The sequence below is a fragment of the Monocercomonoides exilis genome (assembly GCF_001643675.1).
Source record: "Monocercomonoides exilis strain PA203 chromosome Unknown scaffold35-1074681, whole genome shotgun sequence".
In the NCBI taxonomy this organism is placed as follows: Eukaryota; Preaxostyla; order Oxymonadida; family Polymastigidae; genus Monocercomonoides; species Monocercomonoides exilis.
This window is the reverse complement of record NW_027150580.1, coordinates 429,587-454,883: the sequence shown is the minus strand read 5'-3', so window position 1 is coordinate 454,883 and position 25,297 is coordinate 429,587. Positions and strand designations below refer to the sequence as shown.

Sequence of the window (25,297 nt, the reverse complement as noted above, 5' to 3'; positions counted from 1 at the left end):
CAGAGCTTTTCGGCTTTCTTGGAGTTTATTCTTCGTGAATAACTGAATTCCACAGTATCCTTCAATGATGAAAAACATCTATCGTGCATCGAATCTGCGATTTTTTTGGTAAAACAATGCTTTGAACGAAACTTGATGAACTTGAAGAGACATAATGATTCTCACTTTTATCAGAAGGATTTGGAGTTGTTGCATTTTGAGGTGAAAAGGAATATTGGAAGGAATGATTGGTGGATCAGCTGCTCACAACTTTGAAAATGGAAGAAATAGAAAAAATATTGGATTTGTGGAACTTCATCAGAGAAATCGACTTTTATCAATGAAATAATTCATCAAATCTGGGTTCATTATTTGCTCTGTCAATCTGAATATTTTTTTTCGATATTTTTGAACTGTTTTCAAGAGCATGGTTGAACGAAACAACAATGAATTGGAGGGTTTTAAAGAAGAAGAAGAAAAATTTGCGAGAGATGAGGAAATATGGGAAATAATTGAGAAAGAAATTGAAGTTGGAAAGATGAATGAAACGATTAAAGAAAACAAGAAATAACGAAGTGCCCAGTCTGAGGCTCCTGTGAAGTGTAACTTTTTGAGGAAATATGGAATGAGAGAGAAAGGGGGAAGTGAAAGAAGTTAATTACGAAACGAAGAAAACGAAAGCGAATGATGCACATTGCGATGAATATTTAACTCTTTATGTGTGAGAGTGAGACGATTGAGAGAAAGTGAATTATTCAATGATTAATTTCTGTCGAAAAAAGATGCAAAAGCCTGAAGATAAAAGTCTGAAGAAGTGAATTTCTGTTGCTTCTCTTTTGTTATTTAATGTTATTTCTCTCAACAATTTCAGGTGGAAAATCAAGAATCAATTTATAAAACAACTTCATCTTTATCTTTCACATAGATTTTAAAATATATTCAAGCAATTTCGCTTGCAAGAGAAAGAAATATTTGTGTTTTTGAGAAAAATGAGTGAGAAAAAATAATAATAAGGGTTTGATCTTTTCAAAAGAAAAAGAATCAAATGATGAGCAATTTAAGTTTGGGGAAAAATTGTAAGCTATCAAGGGATAAAACATTAAGTGAATTAGGCGTGCATGCAAGTGGAGCAAGCGAAGAAAAGAAAGATGAGCTGTTTGACTTAATGAAAGAAACAGCTAATCTTCTCTGTGGAATTGTGCGTGGAACGATGAAAGAAGAAATTGAGGGCATTCTGAAGAAAGAGTATGGAATGAGCGAAGGAGATGCATCCACAATTGCTGAAGAAGTTATCGCTGCACACAGTTTGTTATCAAATTTTCAATAACAATTTCAAAAAATATAATGTCAAAATCTTTTATTGCTTTGTTGTTGTTGTTATTTTAGCTTCAAGCGGTTTGCCAAAGAAAAAAGGTGGGGCAGTTTTTGCTTTTGGGAAGGCAAGAACTTCGAGTCAAGCAAATGGGAAATTTTCTGTTCCATCAGCGTTTTCTTCGAAAAAAGCAAGCTCTTCAAGCACTGACAAAGCTGCTCCAAAGCCATTCATGTCTTCATTACCACCAACGGAGAGTTCGGGGACTTTTGGTGGCCCTGCGAAGTTCCCGCCTTCGTTTGGAAGTGCGATGCAAGGGCCTGGGCCAATGTTACCAACTGGACTTTCCACAGCTGGTCCTTTTTCGTCTGGAATCTCTTTAGCTTTGCCAGTTTCTGACGAGCCTTCGCTTTCTGTGCCAAGCATGGCACCACCAGGATTTCCTGCACCAGGATTTCCGTCTTCTTCATTTGGGGGTCCTATGTTGATGCCTCCATTTAATCCCTCTGATGAGTCGAGCCCTCTTATCGGAACACCAGCCAGGCTGATTGAAGATGGAGAGAAATGGCAAAAAGAAGAAGATAAAAAAGGGAAAAAGAAAGAGAGAAAGCATGAAAAGAAAAACAAGAGCGACAGCGATTCTGATAGCGATGAGGAATCAGATGACACAGAGGCGTCTGAAGATGAAAGTGATTCTGATGAAAGTGGCTCTGATGAAAGTGGCGCTGATTCATCATCATCGTCGTCGTCAGATGGAGGAAAAGGAAAAGAAGGATATAAAGAAAACAAAAAGCCAGTGAAGGGAAGTTTGCATTCTTTATTTAAATGAAAGATCTTCTGTATTTAACATATTTCGTGCTTTTTTTTATTAATTTATTATTTTATTTATTAATTTATTAATTTTGAAATATTTCATTTTTCGTTGTTTATTTGTTAGAAATGAGAGGACCACTTCATTTTCTCCCTGAAGAGACAGCTGGGTATACTTCGTCGTTTGATACAGATATTCAGTTGTTGCAGAAGGAGCGCCGTATTCGTGTGAATAGATCATATCCTATTCCTGTTTGTTTGGGCAATCCATTCAACAAAGGCATTTGGCGGGTGGATCTGCTTGTGGAAGAGGCCAATCCGTCGTGCCGCGGTTTTTCCATTCTTCAATTGCGCGAGAGCAACATGAAGAATGCCATCAAGAAGCGCGATTCTTCGCTGAAGCCAAAGAAGTCAAAAAGTGAGTCAACGAGTCATCAAGCTACAAACCCATTTTCCCCTTCTCCAGGCTGGGGCTCGACTTCGACTATTTCTACGTTTGGGTCAGCGCCGGCGTTCAAAAGTTCTCGAGGGCCTCCAGTCGGAATTAATTCAGAAGGGCAAATATTGTATCCCAGTGGCTTTGGCCAAACATCAACTTGCGTTGACGCTTGGAATCGAGATGGAGTACAAGTCGCTTGCGAAGTTAACACAAAGAAGAAAACTGCAACATTTTTTATTAATCGGAAAAAGCAAGCTGTCGCAATAACAAAGCTGCCAAAATGTGTGCAATTTCAGGTATGAAAAATAAATGTTATAATTTTTGAAGACTGCTTTGTTTGCCAGTCACCAAATCTTTATGACTTGTTTGTATCATATTTCAATAATTTTATTTTCTTTTCGTTTATTATTTTCTTTCTTTCTTTCTATTGTATTAATTTTTTAAAAATAACATTATCTTTGCATTTTATATTTTTTTATCACCATCTGATTTCCACATTAATTTTGATCAAACCTCTAATTGCAGATGATCTTCCTTGATTCATCAGTAGTTATGAAAGTGCTCAGATTAGACAAAATAAAGAAACCGACTGGCCCCAAAAAGGTTTCAGGCACTAAAAATATAGAGTTTTCATAAAACATGTTTAGTCCCAAATATTATGGAATGAGGAGGAGATGCTTTTTGTTTGATATTTGTCGTTGTTTTGCAATTGCAGATGAGTTATTTTCCTGCTTTTAATTTTCAAATATATCTCACCAATTTGATGCAAATCATTTCGTTCTTTCAATGCTTTTTCGTGGCAGCTATTATTAATTCAAACATATTCGATCAGAATTTAAAAAAAGCTTCCGTTTTTTATTCTTATTTTGAAAATTTTTCAACTTCTACAGTGTAGAATTGTCTTCGAGAAAATACTTTTCTGTTAATGTTATTCAAAAATGATTCAAAAATATAATATAATGACATTTTTTTCAGACAAGGAATGCGTCAATTTGCAGAACAATAAGATGACCATTAACATTTCACCTTATTTTTTGGGTTCATTTATTTGAAAAAAAGTTTGGTGATAATCGAATAATCTCTTGTTTAATTTGTCACTCACGAAAATAAATAAATGGATACACTTTCTGTTTCTTCCATGGTGACAAGGAGCAAACGGCAGAGGAAATTGTCCATTTTTCGATAGAAGTTGTTTCACTCAATCCCCATTCGAGAATTGTGAATCAACAACCCCAACACAAAGAGTCTGGAATAATGGACATGCAGATAACTCTAAATGCAACAGCTGGATTCCTCTCGTTGTCCAGAACAAAATCGTTGCCAATAATGGAACTGATGCTGATGCCTGTGGCAAACCCCAACAGACCCCATGTTCCACCATCGAATATGCACTCATTGTCTTTGCCCTCCTCTAAAACACTTCCCTCACACTCCTCACCTCCTCATTCTTTCTCACTCCAATAATAACCTTCTCACTTTTTGTTCAAAAATCACTAACTTTGTTACAACTGTTTCAACTTCGTCATTCTTCAAGGTGATTGAAGTGTCTTTCTTTTGGAGGTCAGGGTGATGGAGTCGAAAACAACTGAAAATGTTGCAAAGAGCCAACATGCAATTCTTTAATTCAGGATGTGAACAACAAAATAAGAAAATTGACATGATGAGCACCATCTCATCTTCTCATTTTCGTTTCAACTTTCAATCAGAAATGAATGCTCTTTTCTCCAAATTCTTTTCTTCTTCTTTATTGTAATCATTCTTTGCCTTTCTCTTCATTCCTTTTGTTTCTTCTTTTTTTTTAAAGAGAGCACTTGTTTCATCCATTTCATCTAAAAATGCAATTCTTCATAATTTCACTCAGATTCCATCTCTTTCTCTTTCTTTTTCTTCATTTTTCTGTTTTTATCTGCATTTTCCTGTTTATGGAGAAAGAGATGTCTCTCTCGCATTCTTTTTTTGCAAATCAACCAAAAGTTCTGCTCCAATTGTATTATCTTCTTCAGCTGCTTTGTTGCCACATAAATAAATATTTCTTCATTCATCAACAATTTTTCATCCACATTCTGTTTCTTTGCCTGATTCCCCTCAATTCCTGCTCAAAATTGTTCTTTTCCTCTTCACTTTTCTTCATTTTCACTTGCTTTGCAAATTTCTCATGGGTTCATTCCTCAAAATTCATTCTTCCAAACCCCCCTTTTTTCTCGAGCTCAATACAAAAGCAATGCGTTTATTCAAATATAAAACCTTTCATTTTGGCTTGCTGAGAATGAAATGACAAGATAAAAGAAACGAATTCACAACATTGATGCAAATGGTTGATATGTTCAATGGAAAAGTCTTCCTTTGCCTTTTCCCCCTCCATTCTCCTCCATTTCTATTTCTATAGACATTCAAAATGCAGAGGAAGAAGATATTTTGGATGAAAAAAATATTTTTGCTTTCTTTGATGATGTTGATAATGATAGAAGATGAAGAATTCAACGAAGAAGGCAGTGCAACGCTAGCACAGCAGACAAAAGAAGACGAGGAAAAGGAATAGAAAAGCGAATGCAGAAGACTTTCGAAGAAGCGCAGGCGATGCGAGACTGTTGTGATGAGCGAGAGAGAGCTGTAGCTTTTGAGGATGGACGAGGCCTGCTCGGATAGTTCTAGTAGTCTTGTTATTGTGGTGTATGATGATGATGAAGCATCAGAAGAAGAAGAAGAAGAAGAAGAAAAAGAAAAAGATGGCGAAGAGACAAATTGAATTGAATGAAGAATTCACATTTCATGTTGAACATGTTTCGCATCAAGTCAAAGAAATCATTCCAGAATGAAATCATTTCTTTTCTCTTATTTTCTCATCGATTTTTTCGTTTATTCGTTTTCTGCCATCAGACTCTTCTGTATCTCTGTTTTCATCAAATTCCTTTCCTTTCCCTTCTTCTTCTTCTTCTTCTTCTTCTTCTTCTTCTTCTTCTTCTTCTTCTTCTTCTTCCAATTTTCTTCCTTTCTGAGATGAGATGAAATGAACGGAAATGAATTGAGCATTCAATTCACAAACTCAAAAGATAGTCAGATGAGTCTTTTGACAGATGCAAATATCGATCCCAATTAGCCAAAACAGGCAGCATTTTATGAAGACTTGTAATGAAATCTTCATATCCTTCCTCTTCCATATTTTCAAATATGTTCCTTTTGGCTGATTTTATTTCCTCTTCATCAGTTTTATCATCTTTTCTTTCCTTCAACTTTTGGCAAATTCTTCTGAAACAGGAAAGCCGCTCTCTCAAAAAGGTGTCACCTAGTTTGGAAGCTGGATTTCCTCCAAAAGCACATCAACAGCTCCTCCTTTCAGCAAGTCGTCGACTTTCACTGCTTTGTTCCACGCTGCTCTTCTTAAAGATATGTCGCATTCCACGCTTATTTCTCTGCATTCATTCTTTGCTGCTTGAAGTACTTGAACAATACTTCTGACAAGTCCAACAAATTCATCATTCAACGACTTTATTGTAAAAAAAATAGCATTTTATTGTTTGAATCCATCTCATCAAAGCAGTCTCTTCTTTCTTTTTGCTTCTTTCTTCCCCTTCTTTTTTGTTTCCCTTCCAATTCCACGCTTTCTCAGCTCTTCCAACTCTCTTGCTGCTTCTCTCGCAAAATGCAGTTCATCAACAACTGCCCTATTCGACGTTCCTATAGTATGCACTCTGCCCACCAAACACTCCCAAGCTGATTGATATGCAAGTTGAGTCAGGTTTCGATGTTCCTGATGATGTTGGATGATTTCTTTGATCCCTTTCAAATACACCTCATTTTTCATTCCCTGATAGAAAGCAAGAAAGAAACAAAAACATCAAAAGGAAAGAAAGAAATGCAACAAACAAAAAAGCGCATGCAAGCCAAAGCCAGCAAAGCCATTTCCACTTCTTTCTGTGCTTCTTCGTTTTCTTCCTTGTTCAAAGCAGCTTTCAGAATATGTGGCAAGCAAATTGAAGACAATTGTGATGAACCATAACAGCAAAGAAAAATATAGCATTCGCAAAGATCAATCAAATGTTTTTCATTTTTTTCGTTATTCTTTTTTTCTTCCTCAAAAATCATCTCCTTAAATCTTCTGTCCAATGAAGATGATACAAATGTTCTATTCCACAGGTTCATCGGGATTTCGCAATATCCAATGTGCTTCAGCATCAAAACTGAATCTTTCAAAGACATTTCCCTTTCTTCAATCATTTTATCTATTTTATTGAACAAATCAGTTTCGAAAATAGATTCCAGTTCGAATTCATTCATTTCATCCATCACTCTGTTTATCGCTTTTATTTTCCGTTTCTGTTCACCCTCGTTGCAACCTCCAAGTTCACCAAACAAATCTTCAAAAAGCGCGTTTATCATAGAGAATAATGCCTTTTCAATAAAAAAGAAAACTGCAAACTCCAAAACTTTTCAACTGGTGATGTTCTTTCGATAATACTTTCAAAAATGCTCGTTCTGTTTGCAATTCATTCAGCATTCGCAAAATTCAACAGCAATTCAAAAAATGAGATTACAGACAATCACAAACTTCATTGTTTTTCTTGCAAAATGAAAATGCTATCCTTTCAATAATAATTATCACGCTTTTCAAAAACAAACGTTCAATATGTGCAACAACAAAACACACGATCTCAACTGTGTCTGAATAGAAAAGCTCTCCTTTTGTTTCTTTTTGATCTAACCAGCATCATATTATTTAGGAGAGAAAAAAAACTAATTGTTTTTTCTTTTTAATTTCTCTTGGGAAATCGACTTCAACATAATTCGCGGTGAATGAGAACAAAACGTACTGTTCAAAAAATAACACAAATAAAGTTTTATTTCCAAAAAAAAGCAAGACTCAATGGATACAAAGCAATCAATAAAATTGTAATATTCATTTTCGACTCAAAATTCCAGTGACAAATAATCGCCTTTTTCATCAAAAAATCTATGATCAAACCCTAATAATATTATTTCTCATAATTTCTAATTAGGTTTAAGAGAGGCTATTGGTATCAATGCCTTCACAACGAGTGAATTAGGGTATAATATAAATTAAAATATGAACCTAAATCACTGATTAGGGTATTATTTATCAAAAAAAGACTTGAAACAGGTGATTTGTTGATGAAGAATTTCATAAATGGGTCACCAATTCAATTATTCGAATTCGACAAAATTTACCAGTAAAAATGTCCCACATGGACTTATTTCTTATTTTGATAACGAACATTCACGTTTTTAAAAGCATTTTGAACAGTACGTTTTGTTCCCACTTACCTAATTCGCAGAAATGGATAATGATTGAAGTTATAGGGTTACACTTTTACCTCTGACCCTTTTTTTTACCCCCACCCTTTTTTTTGTGGAGCTGGCTGCGGCTTTATACAAGCTTGAAGCCAACGAAAAATAACTAGAAACGTTTATTTTAATGTATTTCACTTATGCAGAAAAAATATTTTTATGAAAATTTTTTAACTTTGAGATCTCGGTATTTTTTAATTTTATTTTTTGATCATTGAATTGATGGTCTTTCCATGAATATAACATTCTGGAAGTTTTAAGCTACACCTTCATTACACCTCATATCCTTTTTATTTCTTTAATAACTTTTCACATTTCACAAGTTTCTTTTTCACCTGTTTTCTCATTTCATCGACTTTTCGAAAAAATACAATTTCATAAGGAATGATGAATTTTAGAAATTATTTTTAAGATTATCCTTAATATATTATTAAATTTTAATCATGTGGAATCACAAAAAAGTTTATCAAATTTGATTTTAAATAGAAAAATGAAAAACATCATTTTCGGTTGTTTTGATTTTTTCAGCCAGTAACATTTATTCAGCAAAATATTTTGTGAGCTTACAATAATATATTGAGTCAAAAATAAGATACAGCTTATAAAATTAAAAAAATGTCTTTTATACAATCAAAAATTGTATTTTATCGAAAAGTCGATGAAATGAGAAAACAGGTGAAAAAGAAACTTGTGAAATGTGAAAAGTTATTAAAGAAATAAAAAGGATATGAGGTGTAATGAAGGTGTAGCTTAAAACTTCCAGAATGTTATATTCATGGAAAGACCATCAATTCAATGATCAAAAAATAAAATTAAAAAATACAGAGATGTCAAAGTTAAAAAATTTTCGTAAAAAAATTTTTTCTGTAAAAGTTAAACATATAAAAATAAACATTTCTAGTTATTTTTTGTTGGCTACAAGCTTGTATTAAGCCGTAGCCAGCTCCACAAAAAAAAAGGGTGGGGGTAAAAATAAAAGGTCAGAGTGAAAGTGTAACCCTAAATGAAAACAAATAATGACAAAGAGAAAAACATGAATTCTTTTTTGCGAGGTATTTCAGGAAAGAAACAAAAAAGAACATGATGTTTTCCCATTCGAAGTGTTTTATTTATTTATTTATTTATTAGTTTTTCATTCTCATTTGAAAACTATTCGAAAAAGCTCAACGAATTATTTGAGGTTTTGAAAATGAAAAAATGAAAAAATGAAATAGCCAAAATGGAATTAAAGAAAAAAAGCATGAGAGAGTTCGTGTGAAAGAAAGAAAGGAAATATTCACTCAAAATGCGGAAGATCAGTGCTGTGCGCTTCATCCACGAAAATGACATTATTTATCAAGAAATCGTTTATGCAAAGATTGTTTGCAAAGTCCTTCGAAAGAAGTGAAGCAACATAATTCAACACTTTTTCAAAGTCGTTTCAAGAAGAGATGCCATCACATTCATATGCTGTCATGCCGAACATCTTTGGCATCGAAAATCACTTGGCTTCAGCTGACAGGAAATAACATTCGGAAGATGGAGAAGATGAATTTGTGATATGAACTAATGAAAAATGCAAACCATCATTTGATCTTTCAGTTACCAACAGAAACGGCGCGACTTACAAGGAAAAAACAAAAGCAATAATTCAACTTCCTTCCCATCAGAATGAAGGGAGTGACAGGCTTTCTGATTCCACCTCCTCGAATTCTTCTTTCTCTTTCCTTTTCTCTTCATTCTCTCAAAATGTCTTTCTTCAACTCTTTCCAACTTATTCCTCCTGATTTTCCTTCTTTTGTTCTTCTTCATTTCATTCATTTTTGTGTAGATTTTCTTCAAATATTAATTTCATCTTTTTTTCTTCTCTTCTCTTCAATCGTAATCTCTGACGCAGTCACTAATCATGAAGAACTCCAAATAGATGATGCGAGTGATGCTGTGTGGCGGGGATTGTGCAATGTGATGATGATTAATTGGTACAAGAAGATGATGAAGATTGCGTTAATAATAATGATAATTACAATGATAATAACCAGATTGGACTTGCAACATTCACAGAAGGGGTGGAAAACAAATAAAGAGCTGGAAAGATAGCAGAGGAAATTCATTCTGTTTTCGTGTCTGGAAGAGTAATCTGAATCAATTCAATATAAGATCTGTTCCAAGTTCTGTGAAAATTGTGTTCTTTGTAAAATACATCGGCCGTCGAAGGAGAAGTCGTGATGACAACGAGCTCAGAGAAGATGAAGACGAAGATGCAGAAGACAAAGGAATCTTGAGCATTCGATGGCTCACAAAGAAACAAGCAAATATCTTTTTATGTTGGAGCATAACGAAATCTGGGGATCTGCATCTTTCTGTTGCAGATGATCATCATTGCTTTTCTTCAAATGCTCCATTTCCAAATCCAATGAACCATTTTCGCAATGAAACAATTTTGCTGCAATATTCAGCCATTCTGCTTGCTTTTGAACATGCTCTAATACAAAGAATGGAATATTATTTTGTTCTGCAAATTCATTTTGTTTTTCAGAAACTCATTTCTTTGAATCTTTTGTAATCCTATGAGTAATTTTGAATCACATGCTAACATTAGCAATTCATGAAAAATGACAAGAATGCTAGTATCATGTGTTCACTTTTCATTCATGTTCTTCTTCCCAAAAAAGCCTTAAAACACTTTCTCTTCAAGAATTGACATTTCCTCTTTTCGAATTCTCTTCAACAAGATTTCCATTCCTATGATAAAATAAATTTTGTTTCAAAGCCTCGAAGCAATGTCTTCGGGAAAAAGAAGTTTCTCACTTCATTTTGTGAAAAATTCGCATTCAAACAATTTTTTGTTGGTTTGATCAAATAGAATCAAAAGATTCACTTTTCTTGCTTAAACAGCCAATCCAAGACATTTCGTTGCGTTCTCTATTTGATTCAATTTTTTCAGGCAAAAGCACTTGTGTCGAAACTCCTTTCTGCTTTATTTTTTCTTGATTTTCAACGATGTTTGTATTATCCTTTTGTATTCTTGCTTGCCAAGCTTTACCCTTTATTTTGAATATTCTTTGCAACAAACAGAATGAGTCTGCGTTATGATGATGAACCTGATTCAAGAATTCTGGCAGTGACTCAAACCGAAAAGTTTTCAAGTTTGCTCTTTTATTTGGATTGAATAATGAAGGATGGGTTTTAATATTTGTATGTCTTTTGCAGAATTGTTCCATGAGCTGGAAAACAGCAATGAGGATGAACAAAAACAGAAAATTGAAGAAATGAATGAAATAATTGATGAAATGGAAGAAGAAGAATTCAAATCAGTTTTCACAAAAGAATTGTACAACAAAATCAACAAAATGATTGAAGAAAAGAAATTGTCTGTTGAAAATGTCATTGCGCTGCTGAAGCGCGTTGGATATTGTTGTTTGATGAAAAAAGGGTTGTTTCAAGTCTTTCCCTTATCTTCATTGAACAAAAGATTTGAAAAGATGATTTCTGACGAAAATGAAAAAAAAGTTGGAAAGAACGAAATGCTTTATGCTGATCTTTGTTTGTGCTATCTTTCACTCAGAAACAACTGCTGGACGGAATTGCTTACAATCTGTATGCAGTGTCTTCTGAAAGTTGCATTGAAGAAAGAGGAAAGCGAGGAAGTTCAAAAAGAAGTGGAAATGGCTTTGCTGACTTTGAGTGATATTGAGTATTATGTTTGAATGTTGCTATTTATTTATTTATTTATTTATTATTTGATATTATTGATTTTTTCTTCTTTTCTGATAAGAACGTTGAAAGAGAACTTTTCTTGGATGAAATCAAAGAGATCATCATTTATCATCAAGAGCATAGGAATCTGACTCAACTTGCGTATCAGTCTGCTTGGGGTTTTTTGACTAACAGATTGTTTAATGATGAAAATTTGGAAGAAGTCATCGTGAATGATCTGCATTTTGTGAGAGAGGCGAGAAGAGAAATGGAAGAGCTGATGAAATATGTGTATTGGAAGAGAGAGAAAGAAGAGAGAGGAAAAGAAGGCAAAGAAGAGATTATATTATCGAAATGGCTCCAAAATTTGGGAAAATTCCTTTTCTTCAGTAGATTACGGAATGAAGAGTATTCTGTGCTTGTTAAAAGCATTGTGCTGGCATTTCGATCAGCAAAGGATAATTACAGAGACATTTGCAGCCAATGCGTTGAATCATTTAGTTATTCTGTGATTAACAAAAATGTGAAAGTTGAAGACTTGCTGAAAAGAGGAGCTGTCAGTCTCATCTTAGAAGAGATTTGTCGACCAACATTGAATGACTTTGTGACATATGAAAGCTTAGAGTTTTTTGTGAAGATTTCAAAGAAATTGAAAGAAGAGGAGGAGGATGAAATGGAAGAAGCGAAAAGAAAAGGATCGAAAAGGAAGGCATTTGAAAAGATTGAAGAAGAAGGATATGAAGATATCATCATTTGCTTTCATGAAAGATTTGACTTTCTTAACAGAGACCGTTTTGGTGTATTATCGCTGTGTATTTCTGATTATTTTGTGAATGTTTAATCAAATGAAAAGCTCTTCATTTTTCATCCGCATTCTTTCTTATTTTTCAACTTTTCATATTTTCACAAGTTTCTCTTTCAGTTATAAACAAATTTTAATTGAAAATTCTTCTTTATTGATGAATTATTGTTTTCAAAAAGAAAGTTTTTTGTCTTGGTTCACAAATATGGCTATTAAAAGGCTTTAAGTGTTTGAAGAAAACTCAAAACTCCTCAACAAAAGATTTTGCATAGAGCCCACAACAATTTGGTGAAGTGAAGTGACTTCAACAAGAAGCAAATGAATTATTCAATTGGGAAGGAAAAATTAATTAAAAAAATAAAAACTAATTCTTTTCTCTCTCTCTCAACAAGAAGAGAACCTTTGCTAACAACAAAACAAAATTCAATACGCTTTGTTCTCAACAGTTCTGAAAAAAACAAAGTATTTCAAAAGACAAAGCAGAAAATGTCATTTCGCTCACAAAAACACAAAAAATTTTGATGTTTCCCCAGACATAATGTTCCAATGGATTCTGGTATAATACAAGTTTTCTTTAAAGCTCGTAATGCATTCTTCGAATCCTCGTTCTTCCAATATGTCGAATGCTTTTCTTTTAATAGCTTTTCTTTTCGCTTCGACTGTCTCATAATCGCTTTTCTCTCTCAATCCATCTGAAAGAGTCACAAAGAAATGCAAACAGCTTTCTGCCTCTTCTTCATCCAATGTTGACAGCAGAAGTGTCTCAAAAACTGCCTCAACTATTTCGCTTTTCAGCAAGAAATCAATGCTCGTGTTTGTGCCTGCTGTTTTTGATTCAAAAAGTTTGATGCAATCTTTTGATATTTCTCTTTCATTCTTTCCTGCCAATTTGCAAGTTCTCGAAATCCAGCGATAAAGTTCGATCCTTTCAACATTACGCAATTCAAAGTCCAAAAACCCAAATTTGTCTTTGACTGTATTTATCCATCTCTTTATCATCCACGCTTCCTTCTGCGCTTCCCACTTTGCTTTTTTCTTCTTCCAGTCCACACATTTCGTCAGCTCTTCCAGTTCCATTGCAACTTCTCTCGCAATATGCAGCTCATTCATGCAAGTTCTTTCCAATATCCCGCCTGGTTCAAAATGATTAACCAGATAAATCCAAGCTGATTGGTGCGCTAGTCGAGTCAGATTTCGATGCTGTTGATGATATTTGATCACTTCCACCATCTCATTCACACACAGATCTGTTATTGCATTCTGTCAATGATTGAAATACAAAACAAAACACAACTTTTCATCAACACATAAATAAAAGCTTTCACACCTGTTTCTCTTCCATTGTGCTCAAAGCAGTCAGAATTATTTCGATTTCTCTTTGCGCTTCTTTGCTTTTTATTTTCCTCAATACAACATTCATAAGAAAAGGAATGATAATCAGACGTAACTCAATTGAAACGCTGTCTTTCTCTCTTCGCAGGAGTATATAGCATTTGCAAAGATCAATCAGCAGGTTTTCATCCCTCTCCCTCTTCATCGCTTCTGTTTCAATCATGTTCTCAAATCTTTTTGCCAACAAAGAATCACAAAATCTTGAGAATGATACTGAAAACTCTATTCTACAGTGTCCAATGTGACTTAACAGCGTAAAAGCATTTGTCAATGTTAATTTATTTTTTCCGATCATTTTGCTGATTTCGTTAAATTCTTTTTCTGTCAAAAAATAAATCAATTCTAATCCATTCATTTCGTTTAAAATTTCAATCATCTCGTCTATTTTTTGCTTTTGCTCATCGCCAGCGAAATTTCCCAGCTCAGAAAGCAATCCTGCAAATTAATGAATTTCCGAACCAAATATTTCTTAAAAAACAAACAAGACAGACAAAACAAACTTGAAAACTTTCCTCTTCGGAATTGTTTTTGAATTTCATAATCAGCTTCACTTGTTATCTTCATTATATACAATGGTCTATGGAAAGCAATGAAATTCAACATATAAATGAGATAATCGAATTATACAAACATTTTTGTTTTTCAAACAAATACTGCAAATGCAATGATAAAACAAACGGATTAACTTGACAAATATTTGCTGCTACAAGAAAAATCTCGGATACAGACCGTTCGATTAGTCTTACTTGAAAGATCAAGAAAATCCTTTTGCTCCGTTAAGTGATCAATCTCATAAGAAAAAACCCAAATTCAGATGTTGTTTGTGAGCAAATTCTGAGGAAACAACCCCTGATTATTTTTCTGTACTTTAGGTATGAGGCCATTGTTTCCAATGAAAATTTTTATCAGGAAATGGAAAGGGCAAAACAGACTGTTTTTTGATGAAAACAAAAGTCCTTTGCTAGAGATGATTCAGTCATTTCTGTGGGGGAGCAAGATTTTGGAGGTTTGCATTTATTTTCATTTTTTTTTTTAATTTGAAGGTGTTTATGAATTGTTTGTGATATTCTCTCAAGCAAAAGAATTTAAAATGCGATTATTAAAAATGAAAAATAAAACTTATCGAGTGAACTTCGTCCGAAAAGAATACGGAATAGAAGAACTATGATTTGCGGACAAGTCGATTTGGGGGCCTCGAATTCTCCTCATCTAAATTTGATATATAAATTGGTTGTGAATACTCAATAACACAGCTTCTCCAACAATGGAACTGAAAAATATGATCAAACTGAAAGCTCATATGAAACGGTCATCAATGGAACGATTAAATGGAAGATGGTAAGCAACGAAGATTGGTTTGTGCAGAAAGCAGAGCTCAAAGAAAAAGTAGTGAAAGTCATTCACAGCGAATTTTATCACCTCCGAAGGTTGCCAATGAAAATTGAAGATAAAGTTAGCTTCTTATAGAGGGAAAAGCAGGAAGAAAGATGAAGTTAGGGGGAATCTGTGAAGCAGATCTTTCTGCTTCCGTCATTGTGGATTTGGTCATGAAGCAGAAGAAAGGCGGAAGCTGAAGTTGAGAGAAACGAATCACAGCTCATGAACTTTGCGGATTTCAGCTTCGCAAGTGTGCGATGGATCGCCAAGTTGCAGAACTGTTCGTGGAGAATACGCACGGCAGCCGAAGCTATTGAGTACGCTTCATTCGATTTAGGAAAAAGGAGAAAGGGGAAAAGAAAGAAGTGTCTCTACAAATGAATATTTTAAACGGTATCTTCGAATGCACTCAGTTTGTTCCTGCTTTTTTTTCTGTCCAATCGAAACGAGGAATGATTGGGACATAAAATGAGGGCAGCGCTGGGAGCCTGGATTGCTTGCATTGCAGTTCATTGGAAGATGAAGAGAGGCAAAAAATGCAAAGATAGAGCCTCTGAAGAGATAAGAAAGACTGAAAGAAACACATAAAGAAGCAGAAATGAAACCTCTCTGGAATGCTTCAAGGGGAATTACATCAAATGAGACGATGCATTTTCATCTTTATTTTGTTTGGAGCTATCAATTTACAGTTTTTGATTGATTGTGATTAATTTTCAAAAATTGCTCTGCTTAATGTTGTATCTTCAACTTGCTCTTCTTCTGTTTTTGATTCTGCTTCTAATACTTCTTCTTATTCTCCTCATTGCGCCTTTCTTCTTCAGCAGCCTCGTTGAAGGCAGGCGATCCTCTGTTCTCGTGTGGAGGCATAGCTCAAAAGCAGAGCTCAACCAGAACAGAAAGAAATATTTTCTTTTTCTTTATTTTTGTGTAACATCAAGCCAAATTTCTTATTCTTCATTTCAGGATGCTATTTACTGAAAACTCACATCTTTGATTTGGTTTCTTTTTTTTTTTCGAGATAAAAGTCACTCAAATAAATAAAGAAGTGTTGTTTCAAAATTCAATTTATTGAACAATTCCAACGAAATTAAAATTTATTTCTCTTAATTTTCAGCCAAATAAGGGCTGTCATCAATTACAAAAATTAAAACGATAAAATAACATGAGAAAAAATGAAACCTAATTTTTTTCTCTTTCGCTTGTAATAAATAAAAAAAAAGTTAAAGTTTGTAAATTCTCAATTAAAAGTGAAATACAAATACATCAAAATATGTTCTTTCTATTTGCAACAAAAGATTAACAAAATATATTTTTATCTAAAAAAAAAAAAGAATAGAAAAATAAATTCTCCATAACAGCTATACTAAACACAAATAAGTATTTTGAAATAACAAATGATAAAAAGATAAAAACATCTAATAATATGCAAAAACACAAAATCCATTAAACACTTTCACAAATAGAACATTCCAGGATCAATTCACCAACTTGTCTGAGAATAGGAGCTCAAAGGGCGAGAATTTATGTCTTTCTTCTCCTCGCTCTTGCTTAACCTGGCATATCCTCTCCGCTTTTGGCGAACCACACACACAGCAAGCACAACTACGACTGCTGCAATAACAGCTGCTCCTCCGCAACACGAGGCAACAATTATAATTGTTATGATTGGTTGCTGTGGAGGTGTTTCCTTTTCTGGATCATCTTCCTTTTTAACTTGCTTCAGAATCACACTGGCTGTTGCATCCACTCCATTTTTCAATCCGTTTGGATAGCGCAAGCGAACTTCAATGGTTTCAGCATCCTTTGCATCCAAAAAAGACTTCTCAATCTTCACTTTCAGGAATGACTCGTTCAAAAATTCTGAGATTGGCACCTCAGCCCATTGCAACTGGCCTTTTCCTTCTTTTTTCCCAATTTCAAACCTCAAGCCACACGGAATAAGATATTCTCCTTTCACATTGATAATCACCTTGCTTTCTTCGCTTTTCGCATCTAACCAGTATTTATTGAGAATATCCATTTGATTGTCATTTGCTGGATGAGCCTTCGAAGGCTTTTCAATTGCTGCTTCTTTCAGCTCAGGCGTGTAAAACAGCCCTGTCATGCTTTTCACTGCTTCTCCATTCACATCGCACTCCTTGTTCCAAAAGCCAAATGGAACATCAGTTGAGCCATCGCTTGTCTCGTTCAATGACTTGATTGTGATTCGGCAAATGTCTCCCTTTTCGCAGTGGATGTTGTGCCTCAGATGAGGAAATGCTTTGCTCGACGGGTCTGGTCGGTTATTTTCAAAGGTGTTGTTTTCCATCTCCAAAACTGAGTCTGTAATTAGCAACGCTCCTTCTTTTATATTCTTGAATACGCAATTTTCAATACAAGGAACACTCGGTCCGCGCCGAGTTCGAATCGAAACAAGGCAGCTGCCCCATTCGCAAACAGAGGCATCATCTTCCAGCTCTTTTCTGAAGTTAACTGCAATTCCATCTTTTCCGTATTCCTGTTGATGATAATTCAATGTTGGATCAAGAGAAGCAATTGCACTAGAGGCTGCTTTTTCACTTATTGTACCAATAACGACAACATTTGTCATTATCAATGATCCTTTCCGAGCAACAATCAGCTTAAAGTCCAGAAAAGGCACAGAAAATTGGTTGCTATAAGCTTCTAGCTCCTCTTCAGATGGCTTCAAAGTTATTGAAATGAGTTGACAATCTCCCTCGATCAAAATAATATCAACTGGGCGGTGTTCAAAATGCAGTGGATACTCTATCGACAATGTGTACAACGAAATCAACTGCTTAATGCAATAAATCACAGCAACATCGTCGCAATAAAGTTCAAGAGCCTGCGGAATAACAAGCGTAGCAGCATCTTTGCTCTTAGAACCAATATCGAAAGCAGTGTAATCGGCAGGAATGATCGACCTCTTCAAAGTGTGCATTCCACTGACCAAAAAGGAATTCGTCTTTCCAAAAATAGCATGGTCTTCTGTGCATTCAATTGTTTGGCACGGCTTCTCTTTTCTTCCACAATCTCTTGAGTCAACGGATCCTTCTCCTCCAACATAAAGCGTTGTGCTTTTGTAGATAAGTTGATGCTCTCCTGGCATCAGAAGATCAACGCGATCTGCATTGCTCGGACTCTTTCTTCCATTAACCGTCTCTTTGTTCTGCCTCTCTTCAACAATCATTAAATTCTCTTTCCCATACAATTTATTCAAGGAAAATTCAAAGCAATCATCAGTTAATTGTGTAACTCCTTTTGGGCACGATATAAAAATCCATTTGCCAACATCTGAAACACATTTTGTGAAAGTTGATTGTGATAAATAAATATTCAAGTCATCAACAACCTCGTCTATTGCTTCAATGAACACAGCTCCCCCAAGCGATCCATCTCCAGTTCCATCGCCTTCAGTGCATGAGCAACTTTCAAATCTTTCATCACTGATTTGCACATGTGCATTAGCTCGAGAATATTTAATGTAGATGGCTCCTCCCTTCTTGTGATTCGGCGAAGTGCATTCAGTGTAGTTGTTTGACATAAGCAAAATTTCTTTCCATTCTCCACAAAATGTGAAAGCAGACTCAGTGGCGCTTGTTGTTTCGAGATGGTTCAGTTTATTCAACATTATCTTAAGCGTTTCTCCTTCTCCATGAAGCAATGCTCTGGTTGATGAGAAATTGTGCATTTCAATTTTATTCAGCTCAAACCGTCCCCCGTGGATCTCAAACAAAGCACAATTCAAAATTCCTTTCGCATCGCTTGGACAGATGATAGATGAGCTTATGCTAAAGGCCCAGGCAGAATCGCTGGAAACAACAAATGGTGAAGTCTTGGTTGTTTCAATCGTTGTATCTATATTTATGTCCCATAAACTCAGATACACTGATGCCTTATTTCTAACATTTATTGCTCCATCTCCATTTGCCACAAGTCCCTTTGTCAACGCAACGTTCACATTCAATTTCTTCGAATTCCTTCCCACAACTATTGCTTTATCGCCATCGAAGTTTATTGGCTCTTTGACCTGCATCATTCCCTCTCCATCTGCAATTACGCTTGTTTGCCATTTCACTTCAATTCTCTTAATCGTTGCGCTCATCGAAAAGCAAGGCGTCTCTTTTCCCAATCCGCATTCAGGATCGTCTTTTCCTGTGTCAACGTTTAAGTAATAAGTCAACGATCCTTCACCCAGCAAATCATCTCTTTCCTGGATATCACCACTTGTAGCATTTTGAATGCAAACTCTTTTGCTTTCCGAAGTCGAGAACGTTTTCTCGTCAATAATAGTCTTGTCAATCGATTTTGTTCCGCCTTCCGAGACAAACAAATCTGCTCCACTTTCCAAGACCTTGTTTCCTGAAAAAAGGCAATTTTGAAACCAACAGCTCGTTTTTATTTCATCTCCGCCAACGCCAATCCACGCTCCTCCTCCATTTTCTGCGCTGCAGTCATTAAATAAAACTTCCATAAGAGTTAAACTTTTCATCAAATTCGCATCCTTCACGTACATCCCGCCACCTCCGACTGTCGCTTCACATGAAAAACTTGTTTGCGAAATTGTTACTGTTCCTTTAATAATACTCAAATAGAGACCAGCTCCACATAAACCTTTGCAGCTTTGAAAGGAGCATCCCATCATTTCCAAAATGCTGTTTGGATTTTCCATGCCAACCGAAAGGGCGCCTCCGACCATTGAATCTTCTGAAGTGCAATACTGAAAAAAACAGTTTGTGAACTCCAAATTGACAACATCTTCTGCACTGCTCGAACAATCCATGCATGCAACATTTTCGTTCTTTCTTTCACAATAATTAATATGAGTGTTTTTCAGCTTAAGGCTTTTCGGATGCTCAAAAACAGAGCATTTCTCCAGAATAAAATGTTCGACTTTCAGCTCGTCCAGATTGACAATATTGACTTTTTCTGAAACAATAAATGGAGAAACTTTTGCCTTGAACTTACAAACGTCGTTTATGTCCAGATCTGCAATCGAAAGTTTTCCGCTTTTTGCGCTCAAAAATGAAAATTCAAAAGGCTCAAGCAAATGCTTCAAAGTGGATATCGTGCAATGAGCAAGCTGAAGGTTTCCGTTTTCTGAATCGAGTAAAATGACTGCAGGTGCATCTTGTTGATGCAGTGCATGCCCTTCTCTGGTGTTTTCGAAGGTGCCCCCAGATATATCTGTTGGGTTCTGATTTGTTTGAGTCAAACAAAAATCCAAGCAACGCAGTTGCATCTCCATTTCACAAACAACATGTGAAATTCCCTTTTGCACTGATGAGCTTATATCAACTTTCAGCGTTCGGCTTATGCCCTGAGGAGATGAACTTCCAATTTCAAGCAGAAACTCTTTATTCCATTTGCTCCCAGCTTGTATTTCAAGTTCGTCCATAACCCTTATCAATTTTGCATCAATGTCCTTATTCAGCAACGTAAGTGCATGTTCAATTGTTTGGCACGGCGCCATATTTGTTCCGCAATCATTTCTCGAATTATCTCCAAAATGCGAAACAAAAATTGTTTGCACCTCATTCAGCACAAAGCCTTCATCTTTTTCAGCTTCTACCCCTAACACTAAGCACGCAATTAATTGCAGCGCAGACAGAAGATTTATCATTTATTGATCTATCATATAATTCTTTCTTTAATAAGAAAAACAAAATATTTGTTGTTATAATAAGAGAGATATTTGATTTATTATCCAATTCACCTTTTCAAAAATAAACATACAAATATCTCTGTCAAATTGAATCGAATTCATTGGCGTCAAGCTTTGTCAATCAAACACAAAAATCAAACCTCTCAAATTCATCACAAAAAATGAACAAAAAGAGAAAGGAGCAATATATAAAGGCACAAACAACCTCTTTGCAGAGTCAAATTAGAAAGAACGAAATCTCATTTGAAAGAAGTGATGAAACAAAAAATGATATCCATCAACAAAATCCCTCATCTCGCTCAAAAACAAGGTGAGAAGCGCTCAAAGAAAAAATCACTCGTTATAAAAAGGAAGAAAGTGAAAATTAAAAGGAAAAGAAAACTCCAACAAAAAACAACAATAAGCTTCACCAATATTTAACTTGAAAACATAAATCAAACGTTCAATAAACAAAAAATTTTACTAATTCTTTTTAAAAATTATCCTTTAAAACTATTTTCCCCCTTAAAAAATATTGAAAATAAACTTTTTGTCAATAATTCTATTTTCGTTTGTGAGAAAACTCATTCGCAAGCCATTCTAATCCTCCAAGAAGTCCGTCCCCTGTTAAAGCAGAGCAAGGCTGAATGAACCAAGATCTCCCTGCACAAAGACTATCAAGTTCCAGCTTTTCCCGTATATATTCTGGACTAACAGCCCCGGCCATATCTTGCTTGTTCGCATATATCAAAAGTGGAAAATTTCCTGCTTCTTTTTGTTGGAGAAAATAGTGAAGCTCTTCCTTCAAACAATCTCCGCATTCCATCGTTGTACAAGCAATGCGAGAAATATCCACACTGTCCACAACAATAATAATCGCATCTTTTCCTTTGCAGGAACGATACATGAGAGGTTTTATTCTTTTGTTTCCCCCAGCATCACAAATTGTAAGTGTAAATCTTTTGTAACGAACATTTTCCATGTTGAATCCAATTGTCGGAGTTGCATGAACAAATTCATTCAGCTTTAGTCTGTACAAAATTGAAGTTTTTCCAGCGGCTGTCATTGGAATTGGTAAAAAAACATAATTATCACAAGATTTCATTTCACAAATGAATCAATTTCATTCAAACCATCCAATCCAATCATAAATACACTTTTTTCGGATTTTCCAAATATGTTCACAATCTTTGACAAAAGTAATCCCATTTAATTTATTGTTTTTTAAAAAAATCTTTTTCATGTAACCATTATAAAAATCATTGATTAAATAATTGTGGGAATTTTTGAAATACAGTCTGTCCGTAATTAATGTTGATCTGTCCGAAAATAATGTTGATCATACCATGCTTATTAATTCAAATGATAAGCCATATTTTTAATTTATTTGATTTTGGATAAATAAGAATTTTTGAACTCAAGTGGGTGATGGAGCGATAACTTTTTTTTTCTGTATAGGTGTGATTAACATTGTTTGTTTTTTGTTTTCATTTTGTTTATTTAAAGATTATATTGTTCTATAACAGAATATTTGTTAATTATCAATCTATCTGGTTATCTATCTACCTAGAAAGTGCTCGTGAATCTCAACTCGTTTCACGAATTGAATTTTGATTCCGACAACTTAAATTGTTAAGTTTTTATGAATATTCTATTTTTTGGAAAAAAAAAACCTTTCATGTTTTTTGTTTGAATTTTGTTTTCATTGAATTCATTTCAAACAACTATGACCAAAATTATTGCATCAGATAATGATAACACAATTAATTATTTGTTAATTATCGTTTAAATCTACTCTTTTAAGCTTTTCAACAAAAAATGGAGCATGAAATAAATGTATTACAAAAATCAAATCCTGAAAATGCCAAATATTGTTTAACGAATTAAAATGCAACATATAAACATAAACAACATGATAAAATACTTGAAAATTTTATTACAAAGTGACAAAAAGTAATTGAAAAAAAAAGAATCAATCAAATTTAACAATTATTACAAAAATCTGATGAAAAAAACATTCAAATGGAATAGCCTCAAATGCCTGATTCGTGTTTTGCTCAACTTAAATAAAAAACTTCCTTATAATGCTTAATGATAATCAAATGAAATAGTTCTATTTTCACCACCTTTCCAATTGATTTTCCATTCAAAAAAGATGAATATGAAAGATAAAAAACAATACATCTTAAACAAACTTCAAGAAATTGCGACTTCATGAATAAATTGCAGCATATATTGTGCGAAAATTCGTAAACACATTTTCTCATTTTTCAAAATACTTGACTTCAATTTTGTGATAAACGATTGCTTTGTCAACTTCTCATTTGATCTCTTTCGTTATTTCGCTAATTCTGCTTTGTTTGTAAGATATGGGGGAAAATACGGACTTTCAAGCTTTTTTTGCACAAATATTTGAAAAATTGCTTCACTCATAACTTTATTATACTTTCTCAGATTTCAAAAACAAATTTGATTTTCATATCCGAAAACAGGAATCGTTGAAATCATAACTTAAATTTTCCAGCATTCCACTAATTTCAAAAAATGGACCCATTTTTGTTGTGTTCTTTGATATAAAAAAGTTAATGAAAAGTACATAATTATTCAATGAAAATGCTTGAAGCGAAATATTTTGTCCCATATAAAAAAGAAATAGAATTACAAATTAAATTTATTGATAAATGAAATGAAATGAAATGAATAACAATTTGCAAACCTTTCCTAATCCATTACTTGATAATATAAGAACACAATCAACATTTCAAAAAACACATGAGTAACTTAGAATTGAGCAACAATTCTCGCATCATTCAATATTGGGTGTTCGTTTGCAATACTGTTGATGGTATGATCAACATTATTTTCGGACAGATCAACATTAATTACGGACAGACTGTAGATGAACAGAAAAATATATTACTCAAAATCGAAACACAATTTAACTAAATAGTTAAAGTTTCAAATATAGCCAATTTTTTTCTTTAAAAAAAGAAAATAAGCAAAAGTTAATGTTTTTTATTGATCATAAATACAATTCTCAAAGATGCATGCTAATCCTTTTTTTAACATTAACAAACTATTTTTATGATAACAATGATGATTTAAAAAATTGGGACACTTACAGAAATATCCACAAATGCACCCATTGACAGCTTCTTTTTTGTCAGTTGACTTTATTCTTTTGCAAGTGGAGGCATCACTGTCTTTTCACACACTTTGAGTCTTTTATCGATATCATCCAACGCTTTATAATCTGTTAACAGTGATGTTTCACTATCTGTCAATGCGGAAACAAATGCATCATATGACTTGCCTCGTACGTATTTGGAACGAGATTTAAAAGGAAATGTCTGTGAAAAAAGACAATGACACTCAATCAAACAAAGAATGATTGATCTTCCTTTATTTCCCCTAACATCAAGTGCCATCTTAAAGTTGTAGTGTTTAGCTTCTTGAACAACATTCACAACTATTTGAACAAATTTCGAAAAATCTTCTTTAGCACTGACTGAAAAGCTCTTGATGCTGCAATATCCGATCTTCCACCCAGGAATCACAACACCATGAATAACATTGGGTATTTCTCCAATCTCTTTGACTTCCACTGCATCGTTAGATCGAGACTGTCTCCTCTTTGATTCAGCTTCCATCTCCTGGTTATCTTGCTCCATTTATTTATGCAATTCCTGAACTGTTGGAGGAAGAAGATGCCCCAATGGATGATGAATAATACGATATTTGGCAAGCATTGAACGAAGAGGCTTGTTCGCAATAAACTTCTCAAATACATTAATGAACTGAGTATCATTTGTATATTTCTCTCGCATTTTCCGGGTCTCCAAATCATCTTGCTTTTTCAGATGTTATTGCTCATGTTATCAGACTATTTGTATTCGTCAATCATCTATTTCTGAGGCATCTATGAAGACAGCAACGACTTTTGCAGCTGCTTAACACCTTCTTCATCGGATGCTTTCCATCCTTTCTCATCATTCGATGTGGAGCTAGCTGCTTTGCATTAATAGTCATGCAATGCTCCGGAACTTCTTATCTCTAAAGTGGACATCCCGTACCAATACAAGGGAACTGTCTCTGTTCCCCCATCGTCTGTCTTTTTCGAAACTTTCACACTTCCATCCATAACTGCATATGAGTCAGTGATCGAATGGCAAAATGCTTTTCTTTTGCACAATTCAACTGTGCAGCTGATCATTTTGTAAATGGAATATTTTCAAGGCGCCATCGTGAAATTGTCACTTCTGGCTCCTCGTTCTCTTCTTCTGCTTAATCATCCATTGTATTTTTTGTCACAATTCTTTCTTTATAACTTTTTCCTATATCCTTTTCATATATCAAAGTAACCAAAGGCAACAATTCCACAAATTTCACAATAATCTCATCTGGCTTAGATGGATCTGGAATTTCAAATTTGAAATTATAAGGCAAAGCAAACGCAAACAACTGAGAGCATGGAAATTGATAAATCGAAACAGAATCTTTCATCTTTGAAAATCCCAATCCAATAGCATTGTGGAAGTCCTGTCCAGATGTGTATTCTGTCTT

The 25,297-nt window shown here is 34.4% G+C and overlaps 7 protein-coding genes across 7 annotated transcripts; 2 read left to right on the top strand and 5 right to left on the bottom strand.

Moving 5' to 3' along the window:
- Nucleotides 1-1,024: 1,024 nt before the first annotated feature.
- Nucleotides 1,025-3,176, top strand: MONOS_5457 (uncharacterized protein; the record flags this gene model as incomplete). The annotated part of the gene is made up of 4 exons (XM_067875605.1): nt 1,025-1,283; nt 1,366-2,097; nt 2,229-2,836; nt 3,066-3,176. 4 exons carry the CDS (start codon nt 1,025-1,027, stop codon nt 3,174-3,176), a joined length of 1,710 nt encoding a protein of 569 aa, XP_067723914.1.
- A 2,211-nt stretch (nt 3,177-5,387) lies between these two features.
- On the bottom strand, nt 5,388-7,237 carry MONOS_5456 (uncharacterized protein). The gene is made up of 4 exons (XM_067875604.1): nt 7,087-7,237; nt 6,958-7,013; nt 6,405-6,895; nt 5,388-6,345 (listed from the first exon to the last, which is right to left on the bottom strand). Exons 1-4 carry the CDS (start codon nt 7,089-7,091, stop codon nt 6,070-6,072), a joined length of 828 nt encoding a protein of 275 aa, XP_067723913.1. The 5' UTR covers nt 7,092-7,237; the 3' UTR covers nt 5,388-6,069.
- A 4,068-nt stretch (nt 7,238-11,305) lies between these two features.
- MONOS_7571 (uncharacterized protein) lies at nt 11,306-12,465 on the top strand (the record flags this gene model as incomplete). The annotated part of the gene is made up of 2 exons (XM_067877909.1): nt 11,306-11,524; nt 11,599-12,465. The coding sequence occupies 2 exons, from the start codon at nt 11,306-11,308 to the stop codon at nt 12,358-12,360; spliced, it is 981 nt and encodes a 326-aa protein (XP_067723912.1). The 3' UTR covers nt 12,361-12,465.
- Nucleotides 12,466-12,504: 39 nt separating this feature from the next.
- On the bottom strand, nt 12,505-14,367 carry MONOS_7572 (uncharacterized protein). The gene is made up of 4 exons (XM_067877910.1): nt 14,345-14,367; nt 14,214-14,290; nt 13,649-14,148; nt 12,505-13,581 (listed from the first exon to the last, which is right to left on the bottom strand). Exons 2-4 carry the CDS (start codon nt 14,275-14,277, stop codon nt 12,820-12,822), a joined length of 1,326 nt encoding a protein of 441 aa, XP_067723911.1. The 5' UTR covers nt 14,278-14,290; nt 14,345-14,367; the 3' UTR covers nt 12,505-12,819.
- A 1,906-nt stretch (nt 14,368-16,273) lies between these two features.
- Nucleotides 16,274-20,723, bottom strand: MONOS_7573 (uncharacterized protein). The gene has a single exon (XM_067877911.1). It carries the CDS (start codon nt 20,711-20,713, stop codon nt 16,571-16,573), a length of 4,143 nt encoding a protein of 1,380 aa, XP_067723910.1. The 5' UTR covers nt 20,714-20,723; the 3' UTR covers nt 16,274-16,570.
- A 52-nt stretch (nt 20,724-20,775) lies between these two features.
- MONOS_7574 (Arf1l) lies at nt 20,776-21,943 on the bottom strand (the record flags this gene model as incomplete). Its single annotated transcript, XM_067877912.1, has 2 exons — nt 20,776-21,793; nt 21,868-21,943. The coding sequence occupies 2 exons, from the start codon at nt 21,941-21,943 to the stop codon at nt 21,297-21,299; spliced, it is 573 nt and encodes a 190-aa protein (XP_067723909.1). The 3' UTR covers nt 20,776-21,296.
- A 1,964-nt stretch (nt 21,944-23,907) lies between these two features.
- On the bottom strand, nt 23,908-24,405 carry MONOS_7575 (uncharacterized protein; the record flags this gene model as incomplete). The annotated part of the gene is made up of 2 exons (XM_067877913.1): nt 23,908-24,011; nt 24,117-24,405. The coding sequence occupies 2 exons, from the start codon at nt 24,403-24,405 to the stop codon at nt 23,908-23,910; spliced, it is 393 nt and encodes a 130-aa protein (XP_067723908.1).
- Between the last annotated feature and the right edge of the window lie 892 nt (nt 24,406-25,297).